A 13,419-nucleotide genomic window follows, 5' to 3' on the forward strand; every position below is an offset into this window, starting at 1 on the left:
TCCAGGAGACTCAGGAATGAAGCTGCTGTCGGCTGGACTTGAGGATCCAGGCTGGAGACTGGACACTCTCAGGTATGGAGAGAATGTCTGATAGAGGAGGAAGAGCTGGAAAACACAGTCCTTCACTCACTTCCCAATTGTTTCCTGCAAATGAGACATGAACAGTCACACATGCAGGAATATTTTCGGGGACAGACACACTAGTCTAGCTGGATAGTACATGCATATTTATGTAGGCGTCTCCAAGGAGTCTGTTTGCAGGAACATCTAGGACACAGGTGTACCTGAGATAGTGGCCACTGTGTACCTAATAAAGTGTCAGCCATGTGTATGTTTCCCATGCTGTATGTCACAGTGACAATGACAGTCAGTGACACTGACAGAAGGATGAAACAAGGCTGTGAATCATTTCAGTCTGTGTGTGTGACAAAGAGGCAGACAGGAGCAGCGAACATTTGGAAATGGAAGCCTAAATACTGGAAACTCTGCATTCACAGCTAAATTCACAATAAATTTGTTGTGCACATTTTTCTGTTATTGTTCTCAAACAACAGAATGAGAATGAACTATTCATTTGAACAGGGCCCATAAACAGCATTAGCTTAGCAGCATTAGCTTATCAGAGTTTCCATCATGGTCACAGAAATCCTTAGCAGAGCAAAGTGGCCTACTTAGCAATAGCTGCTCAAGTTGTAGAAAGCAAGGGAAAACGGTATTAGCATTAGCTGCTAATGGCAGCCTATGATTGTTGGGTTTTTCTCTGTATTTATTATTGTGCTATCTACTGTACAATATAAAGCGCCTTGAGGCGACTTTTGTTGTGATTTGGTGCTATATAAATAAAATTGAATTGAATTGAATTGAATTTAGCATAAACTCTTCATATCGTTATAACGCAAGGGAGAAGAGTCACTCATGGCGCCTATTTAGCATTAACATCTCACATCATTATAACACAAGAGAAAAGGGTATTAGCGTTAGCTTATTCACCTCAAATTAGCTTTAGCCGCTAAAAGCAGCCTACTTAGCATTAACTCCTCACATTGTTGTTACCCAAGAGAAAAGAGTATTAGTATTAGCTACTATCAATGTTAATAAGTAAGAGAAAACATTAGTTTGCTAATATCGTAATAATAATTTTAAAAAAAAGATATTTATTTTTCATTTCCGGAAATAGAGAACTGCAGAGACGAAGACGTACCCCAATTAAGAAAGGCTAGCCAGGCAAAATACATAGGGTGCAACAATACTCGTATCGGTGTTGAACCATTCGATACAGTGCTTTCGGTTCGGTACGCATATGTATCGAACAATACAAATTTTTTAATTTATTTTACCAAATGTTCTTCTGACGGTGCTGTCTGTGTTGAGCGCTCAGTGGATCTGCGTTCGACTACTCCGCCTAGGATGCACTGTCGAGTGCAGATCCACTGAGCGCAGCGCAAGCTAGCGAGACAGAAGCTAAGCTCATTGCAACATGGCAACTGCCTCAACGCTACACGAAATTGAGCCTCCCCCACCCTCATTCAGATCTGGCGTTTGGAACTATCTTGGTTTTCATGTGAAGTATGACCCTGAAGGTAAGCGCGTCATGGACAAAAGTATGTCGGATGTGCCACGCAATGCTCAATTACATTGGTGGGAACTAGTGCGTTAGAGCAGTTAGCTCGTTAATGTGTTGACACCGTCCAGCCCCAAGCACAGGGCGATCCGCGGTAACTCGTTAACGGAGATTTGTGGCATTATGGCGTTAAAGTCATTTTAACGAGATTAACGCTGACAGCTCTAGTGGGAACACAATGAATATGGCTGCACGTTTACGCCGACATCATCCTAGTGCAAAGACAAGTGGAAGCAGACAAAAACAACAAGCATGCATGCTACAAACTTTACCCGAGTCATTTAGACAGCTATTAGCACATGATTCTCCTTATGGGGACCTGATATGTTTAATATGCTGCTGAGAATATACCCCAGAAAGGGCGTATAGTAGAGCTTTTATTTTGGAAAGAGCCATTTCTCTGTAATAAACTCTCTTTTCCAAAGATGAGTGATTTCTCGATCAGATAGATGTATTTTTTTATTACTTTGTTGTTTTAGCAACATTAAATTTAAAAACTACACTTTTGAGTTCAAATATATATTTATAATTTTAATAAATGACAAATTAAAAAGGCATGAAAATTTTTTTGTGTCGAAAAAATATCGAACCATGACACCAAAGTATCGATCCGGATGTACTGTCTACATCGGATGTCTCTCACCCTTTACCCACCCCTGTTGCTTGTCATGTGTTTCTTTGGTGTATTAAGCGTTTTTTTCATGTGCTATGTGCAGAGGTGTTTTTTTCTGTCCTCAAACTGATCTCCCTGTTGGAGCTCAGTCTGGGGGGAGTTATTTTTTTCTCCTTATCTTTCCTCATGTTGTACATTTTCCATTGTTATACCCCTCTGACCTGTCTTCCCCATGTGATGTTTGTGTAATGTGTAGCATCCCCGGTTGAAAAGATGGTCTCTCAAACTGATGGTTCACAATCCTTTTATTAAATAGCCGTGCATGTGAACACACCGTAAGAGCTACAACATACAGAATAAAAGACTATTAGTAAATCAAACAGTGTGTTACCTTTAACCTTTTGACTTATTTATTAATCACAAATTAATTCTTTTTACCTTACATAACAAATAACACTAAAACTTGTAAATTATTGCATATAACAGTGAAATCGCTGCATCGCTGCCTAAACATGAGGTACGTTAGCACCCTCTAGTGGGTGAAAACTTAGGCTTTATACTTAGTAACGGTCAGCAGCTATATGCTCGTAAAACAACAAAGTACAAATCCACAGGACAAATTTTGTTACAAACCTTGTTCCCTCATCAACCAGGTGCTAGGAACTGCTTACAACTCAGGATTGCACCTTGATAGCCGTTCTTTTTCCCATTTCCGTCCATTAACCATAGAGAACACCTTTTCTCTGTGCATTAAAACCCGCGCTTCTGCTATATGGTTTACGCCACTTGATTTACGGCACGTTGTCGCTCTGTGACTTTCAAAATAAAAGCATCCGCTCCAACAATATAATAGTCACTCATAACTTTACAAAACACTTTACAAAAGATTAATACGGTCATTTACATAATGTATGTATGGTCAGAAGGGTAAGATGGCGCTGGCAAAGGTCGGCAGCCTTAACCCATTTCCTTTGGGGTTAACCTTCAGGATCAATAAAGTTTTATTGAATTGAATTGAATATTAGGCTGCTGTTAGCTAGCAGTGGGGGCTGTTGGGGTGTGGGGGGGACCTCTTTCTGTGACTGACTAGAGGATTCAAACCAATTAGATGACAATATTCACATGACTCCCACTCCTTGAAGTGTATTTGTGAAAATGTTGGACTGTTCCTTTATCAGTGTCTAACAGTATGTTTATGAGAGCCATGTAATGTCGAGAGAAAGAGCGAATTTTGATACATGAGAGATTTGTAATGTTTAGCGTGTTTGGAGGCTACAGTTAGCGTGTAGTTGGTGTGTAGTGTAGTGGTTGTGTTGTGTGTCAGTTCTACTAGTGAACGTCACAGTTGCTGCCTTAAAGCCACCAAAGGCAGATTGCAGTGTAAACACTGTCTCCATATGGAAAACAGGAGTGATCCACCTCCTGCTGTCAGACCTGCAGGTTATCCCTGTGCTGTTCTCCTCTGTCTTGTAGTGGACACAAACTATTTTTGCAGTGGCACAAATCATTTGTGTGGCTTCTTATTTGATGCAGAACACGTGATTGTTCTGTAAATCGTTTGAAATCCTTATATAAAAACCGCCTGAGGCCTGGGCTGCATTTTTAGGGAAGTAGTTGTTGTTTGCAAAACTTGTGCATAATTTTTTAAAATGTACAAAATGATTGGTTAAACATGTTTGTGGTTTTTACAGTAAAACTCAGACTTTTTTCTCCTGTGATATTTCCTCCAATGACTGGAGATGTGGTGTTGATGAATGTGTCAGAACTAATCCAAAGATATAACCCTGTGCAGTCTGGAGAAATGGCATCATCCAGTCTGTCCTGTTTCCATCAATCACTGTCTGCTTGGCCTCAGTCATGAAGCATGACGGGGCCAGAAAATAAGGTCTTTAGAGAGGCTCATCTGTGCTGTCTTTCCTCCATCCAGGACCTGTAAAGGTCCAGAATGAGGGACAAACACATCTCTGCAGACCTTTCACATCATGGAGAGAAACTGTTCACATTTCTTCCTTCAGGCAGACGATACAGAGTGTTGTTAACAAAAAAACAGACACCACAGACAAGTCATTCCCCCGGGCTTTCACTTTGATGAACACTGTGAATGTTCATGTGTATGAGAGCCATGTAATGTCCATGTGTGCATGCTGACTGCTCTGACCCCTCCTCCTTTCAGGGTGGAGCCTGCTGGAGTCCGATGGTTGAGACCAGGTCTGAGGAAGTGTAAGTGTGTTTTTAATGGGATTCATGAAAACAAAGCAGCACACATTCAACCATCTTCATCATGTCAGGAGTCATCATCAAAGTGTCAATCAATGAACAGATGATGGATCAATAACTGCAGCTGGATTGTGTTTGTTCTCTCCATCAGATTCCTGTCAACTCACAATCGACACAAACACAGTTCACACAAACCTCCAACTGTCTGACAACAACAGGAAGGTGACACATGTGTGGGAGGTTCAGTCATATCCTGATCATCCAGACAGATTTGATGTTGAACAGCTACTGTGTAGAAATGGTCTGACTGGTCGCTGTTACTGGGAGGTCGAGTGGAGAGGAGAAGTTCGTATATCCGTGAGTTACAGAAGCATCATAAGGAAAGGAGGCAGAGACTGTTTGTTTGGACACAATGATCAGTCCTGGAGTCTGTACTGTTATAGCGTTTCTACTTGTACCAGCTGCTCTAATGCAGTTGCTGTCCTCCACAATAACAGAAAAACATCCATCTCCTACGAAGAAGAAGACAGAGGAGGATTCTCCTCCCCAGGCTCTGGCAGAGCAGCAGTGTATGTGGACTATCCTGCTGGCACTCTGTCCTTCTACAAAGTCTTCTTTGACACTCTGATCCACCTCCACACCTTCCACACCACATTCACTCAAACTCTTTATCCTGGGTTTTGGGTGGGTCCTGGTGCCTCAGTGTCCCTGTGCTGAGTGTAAAGAGTGTCTCCTGTTAGAGAAACACTCTGACTGTTGAACAGATAGTTCAGTCTGTACATGTCTGTCTCTTTCACTCACAAACACGTTTTCACATTCATGGATTCAATCAGTTGATGTTTGAAACTCTTCTAAATGATTCCTTGTAAACTTCTTGTTTCAGCCATATGAGCTGAAAATATTGTCTCAATAGTTGTAAATGCAGTTCTAAGCAGAATCTGATTGTATTGAGGGATCATAATGCATGTGGCTGATCTAATAAACAGCAGACGCTGCATTGATAGTTGTATATCATATTATTTCACTTCAAATAGAGGTGATCCAGTAATGCTGCACTAAGGAATTAGACCAACTATTCACTTTAGCTAAAGTTATTAAGTTAGCTGAAGAGTTGGGATGCTGTGTAAGACATAAATAAAGCTAAAACACAAAGGTTTGGACATTCATTTGCATGTTTCCCTACTGTAGGGGTCTCTGCCAGTATGCGGGGCTCTGAAAGGGTACAAGATGACAACTTTGTCAAAGCTGAACCAGGGCAAACTTCACTAAATGAGCCTTTTTAGCTAACAGCTACAGTAAGAATAAAAGTTAGAGTTAAGGTTAGCTTTGCAGTTTGCTGTCTCCAGTATCAGTAAAATGCCGTGAAATTTCTGTTTCTGCTCACTTTCCTGAAGCACTCGCTTTTAGGAAAAAGAGAACCCCAGAAACAAACTTTAGGGCCAAAGGTCACATATTTGTTTAGTGGTTTATAGTTCAAATTCTACACCTTTTATTCATGTACATTCTAAGAGCCTTATTGTTGTTACAATAAAGCAAATACAGATGTATAGAGAAAAAAAATACTAACTATGCTAAAAAACAAACCCCCTGTTAGGTTTATATAGTGGATTGTCATTTATGCTTAGAAATATCTACTCATATGTGCTTAGAAGTATATAATTATTTGTAGATTGAAAGAATGTCTCATCCCAGGAGGTCTGTAACAACTCTGTGCAGCATGAAGAGGGGGGTGCGTTCACTCCTCCTCAGAGTGTTCTGGCATAGATCACACTCCTCTTGGGATCATGAGCAAGGCTGTATCTTCTCTTGCTGATATATGGTATAGCAAACACGCGTATATCTGTTTGAGTCTAAGAGCCTTTGTTCATGTGAACTGCTGGACTCCCTGGCGCCAGTAGGGTGGGGAGACTTCACGGGGTCACATCATGACCCCACACACACACGAACACACACGCACGCACGCACGCACACACACACACACACACACACAACGTACAGGCAAGGTACTCTTTGTGTGTATGTAGACGTCATATGTTAATGAACCTATGCATATTCATGTAACCCCAATAAAAGAGCAGTGTACGGGGGAGCGGACGAGAGCAACTGGGGTCAAGTGAAGGAACGGCGTATGTCCGGTTCTCTCCCGTGCACGAGAAACATAAAGAACTTTGCCTACTCGTGTCTTGCTTTGCTGTGTAATTACATTGCCTTCAACGTTCCAGCGAATGGGTTTAAGCTACAAACCTATCACCCCCCTTGTTAGGTTTAATGTATGTGTTGTAGGTTGCCATTTAGAAAGCTAGAATGCTTCTGTTTGCTATCTAAGTAACTTACGTATATGACTACATGCACGACATTGATAAGGGGAACAAGCAGCCTTGAGAAGAACAGATTCTACCGACAACAATCTGGGGGAGCTGCACTCCCATCATATAACCACACATTGTATAACCATGCTTGCACAACACAATCACGCTTTGTAACCAGTTGTAGTAATTTCTCATAGGTAATACAGCAACAAGCTTTATGAATATTCATGTGTGTAACCAATAAAAACAACCTGCAGGGGGAGAGCAAGTTGAAGTGGGTTGGAGAGAACTGCTTCCCTCTCGCGAGTGAAAACTTGAGCTCTGTGTGACCTCGTTCCTGAGTGAGCTTCTGTTTATCAGCAGTATCAGGGGTCCTCACCCAGCAGGTTTTCTCCCACTCGAAGCACCACACTCGTTGTTCCACTGACTGAAGTGTGGAGTCATCCTTGAGACTCTTGAGAACCTAGAAAAATCTCTAACTTCAGGTTTTCTTGCAAAAATCATGTTTTTACTGTAATTAAGCGTACATTGTTCCCTTTCAAACTGAAAACCAGATCCAATAATGATTTCTTACATTCATTTTATATTTCTAAGAGTGAGACTGAAGAGAAATACAAATAGAAAATGCCAGGAATTGAGGGGGAGGGGAGGGTGGGTTTGGGTTTAACATAAGCATCAAGGAAAGAACAAAACAGGTTGGTGCACATTTTATAAATCTGACAATAATTTTCATGTTGCAGTTATTTGCTACAGCCCGATGTCCCCAGCAGGTCCCTGAGGTCATGTGATCACACTCTTAGAAAGGATGTGTTAAAAACATGACACAAAAAATGTGTTGTTACACTATTAACACATTTTGTGTGAATTTTAACATAACATGTGTAAGAAAATGTGTAAACATTGAAAAAATGTGTAAAAAGCTTAGCACACTTGATGTGTTGCACAGTTTAACACATTTTGTGTGTTATTTTCGGAATCTAACAACAGGACCTAAAATAGAGATTGAAAATGTGACGTCATTGAGGGGTAAAACCGCAAAGGATTGTGGGAACCCAAGGCAAGAGGTACTAGCGCACGCAGGCTTTCAATTGAAATAAGTTACACAGCGATAAAAAGAAACAAAAAATGCCAAGAACCTGTTGTATTATTAACTGCACAAGCCGGGAGAACGACAGCCGCGTGAAGTCGACGGGAAATGCGTTTGGTTTTTATCGGATTCCGGCGTGGAAGAGAAATTCTCCAAGCCATGTCTCCGAAGTCACGAAGAGGCGACGGATGGCCTGGATTGCCGCTATCAGAAGACCTAATATAACGTTCGAAAACACTCCACCTCACATGTTAGTCTGCTCCAAGCATTTCCACAACGGTAAGTGTTTTGTGGTATTTAATACGTCTTATATGGCGCTGAACAGAAATCATCACGCTATGCTCCTTTGTTTATTGTGGCTCTGTGTAATGTTTGCTGTATTTTGTAGGCAAACCAGCCTACGAAATGCTGGAATGCGATCCAGACTGGGCACCCTCTCTCAAACTGGGCCACACAGAAGTTAAAGCTTCTACCACTGCTAGATTTGATCGGTTAAAACAGAGATCGAAATCAAAACAGCCACGAAAAGGCCCGCGTTCCTCTGGGGGGCAGAGACAGCTCATGCAGGTGAAATCCATCCAGGTAAAATTGTCAATGTACATAAATAAATACCACTTTTTCCACATTAAGCACTGTCTTATTTTTGCACTTTCAATGATCTTGTCTTTGTCTGTGTGCATGTATGTCTTTCAGCACCAGTCACTACGGAAACTACAGCTGAGAGCCAACCACAGCAGATAAATCCAAAGCACCAGGATGAAGATCTGCAGGAGTGTAAAATGTGTTCTCAAAGGTTACAAGAAATAGCACACCTTCAAGAAGAAAACCTAGTGTTAAAAAAAAGAACTGTCCAAAAAGAAATTAGACATGGAATTCTTGAAAGGCGAGAACTCTAAAGTTAAATTCTACACAGGGCTGCCTTCTTTTGCTTTACTAATGGGGTGCTACAACAAATCAGCCCGAGCTTGCCAGACACTGACAGGAAAATTTCCCAGTTTCAGATGCTCTTGCTAACTCTCATGCGTTTAAGACTCAACCTTCCGATTGCACATATTGCACACCTCTTTGATATTAGCCGGACAACCACTTCCACTGTGTTTAACATTACTGTAAATGTGTTGTACGCTCACCTGAGTCCATTGGTGCACTGGCCTGGAAGACATTGCATACAGGCCAGTATGCCACACCAGTATGTAGAGATGTTTGGTGACCGGGTGACAGTTATTATTGACTGTTTTGAACTGTTCATAGAGAGGGCACAAAATTTACGTGCCATGGCGGAGACATATTCAACATACAAAAGTAGACACACAATGAAATATCTCATTGGGATCACACCACAGGGGACCATCTCTTTCATTTCTAAAGGATGGGGAGGGCGTACAAGTGATAAAGCGAATAGCGGAAACTTCTGGCTTTTACAGAAGCTTTCACCCGGGGACATAGTGCTCATGAGACCGGGTTTTGATATCAGGGAAAGTGTTGCCTTAATGGGTGCCACTTTAAAAATTCCAGCATTTACACGGGTCGCAGTCAGCTACAAGCAAAAGATGTGGAGGACACACGAAAACTGGCACATGTCAGGATCCATGTTGAACGTGTTATAGGCTGTCTACGGTCCAAGTACACTATCCTAAACGACACCATCCGTCTAGGTTTTGTGGTGCCATGCGAAGGTGAGAACATGACTTTGCTGGATAAGATAGTTGCTGTATCATGTGCGCTCACAAACATGTGCCCAAGTGTTGTTGTAAAGCAAGCAAGTGATGAATAACTGTTTTCCAATTTGGTCTTGTTTTGTTGTGCAGCTATGTTTTTAACAAAATGAAATAATAATGCACAACGGTATATTATTTTGCCTTTGTCCTGTAAGCTTCGATAGTAACATGTAAAACTTGTCAGTTATAAATAAAGACAGTCCTGATGAATGACTTGTGCAACACTTACTTTATTTGTATTGGTTCTGACACTGTATATTAGTACAGTCTGAAAAGAAAGATTGCGTATGGACATAAAGAGATAATAATTTACAGCACAGCTGTAGAGTGCAGTGGTGTGAGACACATTTATTGCAATTTTAACACGTTATAATAATTCACTGTGCGTAACAGAACAACAGATAACAAACCATAAAGTGCAGAGTACAGGAAGATGTGTCCACCTTAATGTGACACTAAACATGAAATCACAAGAAAGTCCTTCAATATAAGAGTTGTCTCAGAATGTGTGTAACTGAAATACTTTGATTAGTTTTCTATGCAAGCTTTTGTCTTTCTTTTTTTTTTTTTGTCACGGTGACATCCATGTAATGTGGCCCTTGTGAAACACTGGTTTCTGGATCACTGTAGTGATTGGCCAAGAGCTCAGGCATCACAACTTTGTAGAAAAAATCCTGAGCGACAGGCAACATTTTAGTCCACAAGTCTATATCTGGCATCACACGTGTAACAACACAAGCTTTTGTTGTCCACACAACAATGTCACAAAAGTGTGACTTTGTAACATAGATCTGTGTTTGTACCTGCTTGTAGTAAATGTGTGTCTTTTTCAACTCAACCCTTCCATCTTTTAACCCCAAACAAAACCTGTCATCTTCACAGGCCTGCAGGAGGTTGTTGTTGCGGTGTTTATATGGGCACTTAATTTCCACACATCCTTCACCACAACATTCACATTTTACGAGCGCATCAGGGTGGCACCTAATTCTGGGAATGCGGGGTTGATTATGAAACCACACTTATCAACTTTAAGTTCTCTATGCTGCACCTTTCCTGTGAGGTGTACCACTCGCGTGCTGTGTTTTCATTGTCTCTTCCCACTTGAATTGTTGCGGTTCTTGGTTGGAGAGCTGATGTGACAGTTTTTGTGGGTAGCACACTTTCTTTACAGTTGACAACGCAGGACTGGCAGTGGAGGTGGACACAACCGCATGTATGTTTGACGCAGTGATTCTTCCTGCTCGTGCTGTGTGCCAAAGGTCACATTTGTGCTGCTCCCTGGTTTTCTCCTCCAGTGCCTCTGCCTCAGCCTTTGAGACAACGACACAGTGCTTCAGACGTTCACAGTGCTGCAGAAGGACAGATAGCTGACAGCCCTTCAACTGTGGGTCAAAGATGCGTAGCAGTGATTTGGGAGGACACGAGGCTGGACAGGGTCAGCATATAGGTGGCAGAAGTCCTCCATAACAGCGCATAGGCCTGACCGGTTTTCATGCATGAGATCTGTGAGAGACTTTAAATCGGCCAGTGTGCGCACTTGTAGTGAGCTGCCACCAGTGCGAGTCCGGATTTTGGGTTTAGGAGAACAGTCACTTTGTCCAGCACTACATGATTGGTCGAGTGCCCTTTTTCTTGCTGCACTGGTGGTGTAGTCAATTGTGTGGCCTGGTACTCCTTGCACTCTCTTGATGTTGGAGGGCATAATCCAGTAAGCTTTGACATCTGTCGGCGTGATATTACCTCGTAGACGCACAGTAGTGTCAACTTTGTAAAGGAGAGCCGCTACATGCACACACTTCTCTGCCACACCAGCCATGCATGTGCAATGTGCACTTTCAACGTCCCCATTAGATTGCAGAATAACCCAGGGCTGAAGAGGCTTTTGGCTGAGGCGCATGGAGTGATTTACCTGAAACAGTCAATGCAGAAAAACATGTTTGTGAGGACAGAATGTACAGTAAATGTGTAGCTTTGCATAAATGGTAAATTGTCCTGGCAGAATATTGCGTATCGCTTCTGTTATTACCATGGTACATAGACAACAACATATACTTTTATTCACAGGATATATGACAGATTTTTGTCTCAGTGATTGCCCAGTACGATTACAGCATACAATATTATTATCACTGCTACATTTCTGTAATGCATACCATATATTCTTTGCACTACTAATTAATTACCGTGAGCTAAAAGGTCCTATTTATAAACGGTTCACGAATGTGTATTTATGAAGACGATTTGTGAGACAGGTAAACTTACCGTTGTGCGTACGATGGTCTTGTGCTCAACACGGTGCATTTCCAGGTCCTGTACCCATCCGTCCGTGAACTGCACCTGGGCCTGTTGCAGTGACCTGAAGTTACTAAAAACTTCATGAGTGTATGCACTCACTCCAAGAACCATGTAATTATAAATCTGAGCGTGGTTAAAGTTGGGCAGCACGCTGATGTCTTTTGTCCAGTCTGTGTGCTCGTAAGGGTCTAACCCTTTCACTCCTTTGATTTTTTCCAAGTACCTTTTCTTTGCCTTTTCCTCGAGTCTGTCTTTGTACGGACCGGCATTGTTCTCCTTCGTTTTGTACATTATTTTTTGGTGAGAAAAGAAAAAGCAAGACGGTATTGGAACGTGAGAAAAAACGTTTTGCGGTGCTGCAAATGCTTGCATTTGATGCGGTAATTTAAATGTCCTGCCTTCACCTCCCGGCATGCAATGCGCGAAAGTCACGTGGTCTGTCAATCTCTATTAGCAGCACGGTAATTTGATGCTAGCCCTGTGTTTAGTGAAATAAATTATAGATGAACAATGTATTATAACTATATTAACTGAATAAATAAAATGTTTAGTTATTGTTTGTTTTCCATAATTATTTCCTCATTACGTTCAACAAACAAAACATTTTATAATGTAATGTGGACCAAGGTGTGTATGGTGTACTAAAATTCTGAAAGAGGATTCTTTTTTTTTTTTCAATATGTATGGCATACCAATTAATGGCCATGGCTATACTATAAGCATAAGTATCCACACAGAACAGGCTTAATTTTGACCGTAACATGTGAACGAGGGCAATACAATTGAAGCAAAAGTAGAAAATGAAATGAGTAAGAACACACATGCTGAAAATGGAAACAAACAACATGACATACCAGCGGCGGGAAGGGGGCGCTATCTTTTCGTGCCACTGAGACAAAGGAGACAAAGATGGAGGTTACGTCGCCTAGTATGTTGTCAGACCTTACAGTAAGTATAATTTACCAGTTTATCTTAATGTACTGAAAATATGTCGGGTTTCTGGAAGAATGTGAAACTTTGAATTTATATAAAATATAGGAGTTATATAGGAGTTTTGAGTTTAAGTTAATTACTGCTTAACTATACCTAGCTAACCTTAATGTAACAGTCTTGCTAACATATCCTACTCTTAATTTTAGTATTAGTTCTTGGCTTTAGTGCCATACTTCATTAGAGTAAATGTGTTTTGGTAGTATTTTTATGTATTACTTTATTCACGTATTTATCTATTTACTTTATTTATGTATTAGAGTATTCAGAAATTGCTCTTAGAACCAGTGTTGTAGTTGAGCTAGCGGCTCCAACAGGCATTCTGGTGTCTATGAGCAACGCCAGAGTCAGCACCTAACCGTAGCAGTGTTGTGTAAAATGACAATATTGTTGCTAGCTCTGAATAAAGCAAATGTAGTTATCACCGAGACCATCCGTTTGCTAGCACAGAATAGGAATAAAGACTGAGTAACTTTAACATGAAATATACCTCATATTGACAGAGATAATTATTTTTTAAGCAGTTAAAGCAGTTTTTGCATCTAGTATGATTAACTAAAGTATGAGCG

The 13,419-nt window shown here is 41.1% G+C and overlaps 2 protein-coding genes and 1 pseudogene across 2 annotated transcripts in view; 2 read left to right on the forward strand and 1 right to left on the reverse strand.

The window, feature by feature from the left end:
• The window catches only part of LOC120435165 (protein NLRC3-like), a 137,380-nt gene that overhangs the window by 64,304 nt on the left and 59,657 nt on the right, over nt 1-13,419 (forward strand). The window lies entirely within an intron of this gene.
• On the forward strand, nt 8,447-9,793 carry LOC120437972 (annotated as a pseudogene).
• Nucleotides 10,668-11,996, reverse strand: LOC116329943. The gene is made up of 2 exons (XM_039608467.1): nt 11,828-11,996; nt 10,668-11,474 (listed from the first exon to the last, which is right to left on the reverse strand). The coding sequence occupies exons 1-2, from the start codon at nt 11,969-11,971 to the stop codon at nt 10,944-10,946; spliced, it is 675 nt and encodes a 224-aa protein (XP_039464401.1). The 5' UTR covers nt 11,972-11,996; the 3' UTR covers nt 10,668-10,943.

The sequence above is a fragment of the Oreochromis aureus genome, linkage group 3 (genome assembly GCF_013358895.1).
Source record: "Oreochromis aureus strain Israel breed Guangdong linkage group 3, ZZ_aureus, whole genome shotgun sequence".
Classification (NCBI taxonomy): domain Eukaryota; kingdom Metazoa; phylum Chordata; class Actinopteri; order Cichliformes; family Cichlidae; genus Oreochromis; species Oreochromis aureus.